The sequence below is a fragment of the Diadema antillarum genome, unplaced genomic scaffold (assembly GCF_040938485.1).
Source record: "Diadema antillarum isolate AM-2024a unplaced genomic scaffold, OU_Dant_1.0 scf00000014, whole genome shotgun sequence".
In the NCBI taxonomy this organism is placed as follows: domain Eukaryota; kingdom Metazoa; phylum Echinodermata; class Echinoidea; order Diadematoida; family Diadematidae; genus Diadema; species Diadema antillarum.
The window spans coordinates 8529961-8531968 of NW_027270903.1; the positions used below are offsets into that span (position 1 = coordinate 8529961).

At 48.7% G+C, this 2008-nt stretch overlaps 1 protein-coding gene across 1 annotated transcript; it reads left to right on the forward strand.

Moving 5' to 3' along the window:
• Nucleotides 1-440: 440 nt before the first annotated feature.
• LOC139723239 (secreted frizzled-related protein 5-like) lies at nt 441-1410 on the forward strand. Its single transcript, XM_071634501.1, has one exon. The coding sequence runs from the start codon at nt 729-731 to the stop codon at nt 1302-1304; it is 576 nt and encodes a 191-aa protein (XP_071490602.1). The 5' UTR covers nt 441-728; the 3' UTR covers nt 1305-1410.
• Nucleotides 1411-2008: the final 598 nt, after the last annotated feature.

The window sequence follows — 2008 nt, forward strand, 5'->3', positions numbered from 1 at the left end:
TTTGCAAAGTACAAAAAGTAGAAACGCCTCTTCGAAAGACGTTCTATTTTTTTCCTCTTCTTTTTTTTTAGGAGGGTAGGGGTGAATAGGTGCTGAATCCTGGCCCTGTCTTTAATGGTCTTTACGCCTGATTGACACGTGTAATGGGGTGTCCTGCCGCGGTTTTGTGTCATTATGTTTGGAAGAAAAACTATCGTTCCTGTTTGAAAAGCAAGGTCCCGTCCGTCACGAGGGGGACAAATGTACACAGACCGGAGCCCCATTGTTCGCGTGAAAGAGGGGAGTACCGGGTATTTAACACTCGCCGAACAATACGTACTTCACCGGAGGGGCTTTTCTTGTGTGCGTGTGCGTACTTGGCAGATCGCGCAAAACCTCAGCGCAGACGACAGTCCGTCAGTCAACCGCCACCATCGTCTGCACATCAGTCCTGTCCCAGACAGTCGGGCGTGGAGCTAATACATAACACGTCGGCCCGAGGTCTTCAGCATTCCTCATTAGATCTCGCCTTCACGGAGAGAGCGAAGTTTTCCCTAGCCCATTGATGCCCCCTTTCTTTCTGAGGACGATAACTCCTCCAAGAAGATTTTGCTCTCACGATCCCTACAGCACACTTTCGTCTGGACTGAATAGCATCTTTCGGCAGGGCTAGCGCTTTGAGACAACTCGTTGCTCCTGGTTACTTCTACGAGAGTGAAGGAATTAGTGAGAGAGGTCATCGTTTCGTCATGATAATGTGGGTGCTCGTTGCCCTGGCAGCGCTCGCTGCTTCGCCCGTGATGCCCGTCGGAAGCGCAGCCGAAGCCGACGGGGATTTTTCCCCGATGAACTCTCGCAACTATCCCCTCGAGCTGACGGCCCGGATCACCAAGCCGACGTGCGTGGACATTCCCAGCGACCTCAGCCTCTGCCAGAACATCGGCTACTCCCAGATGCGAATGCCGAACCTCTTGGATCACGATACGATGGAGGAAGTCAAGCATCAAGCCCAGAGCTGGGTCCCGCTGCTCATGCAGCGATGCCACGCAGAAACCCAGCTATTTCTCTGTACCCTCTTCGCTCCAGTGTGCCTGGACCGGCCCATCTACCCGTGCAGGTCTCTATGCGAGGAGGTCCGGGGTGGATGCGCTCCGGTCATGGAATCGAATTGCTTCCCTTGGCCCGCCATGCTGGAGTGTTCCAAATTCCCACCCGACAACGACCTTTGCATCAAGTCTGATATGCGAGACCAGAACGGAACCGCCACTTCTCCAACTTTTGAAATTTCTCCAGGTAAGCAAAAAATGATCATCACAATCTTCTGAAAATACTGACCTGCTAGACAAATTAACATTTAAAACTGCTATTTTAAATTCGCTTTCAGGATTGACTGAGTGCTGATTAATTTTCTGTGCTTCATGAAATTATGGTCATACTCCAGGAAGGGGTCCAACTCCCTGGCCATACGTCTTTTAACCCTTTCCCATGGCCTCCCAACAATCACGACAATGTCATATATTTATACCTTTGCTATGCTACAACTCTTCAAGCTCTCTGCACAATGAAAACATTCGCTCGCGAGAGCAACTGTGTGAAAATCTCACACGCCTAATTTGTGATTATCAAAGGATTGATGTAAGTCGGTATTACCCCCCCCCAAAAAAAAAAAAAAAAAAATCTGTGTATGAATGCTGCATTCTTGCGAACGTCTTTGTATAATTCCACGGTTTCTGTATGCTTCGAAGAGTAAGCGATTCTTCTCTGTGAATGTACTACCGTGAATATCATTAATCATTTTAATACATCCACTACGAGCGTTCTGTGAAATATTTAGAATCACTGCCTTAATAGCAGGGACACAAACAAACTTCAAAGTTTTCTTGAACGAGTCCCAATTTCTGTCAGGGTCTCTGATAAAATGCGGCGCTCCTGCGCGCCGGCGGGACAGTAAATTACCGTCGAATGAGTGATGGCGTAAAATCATCGAGACCGAAAATCGGCCTTTATTCAGCGCTCTCACGCAACAGTA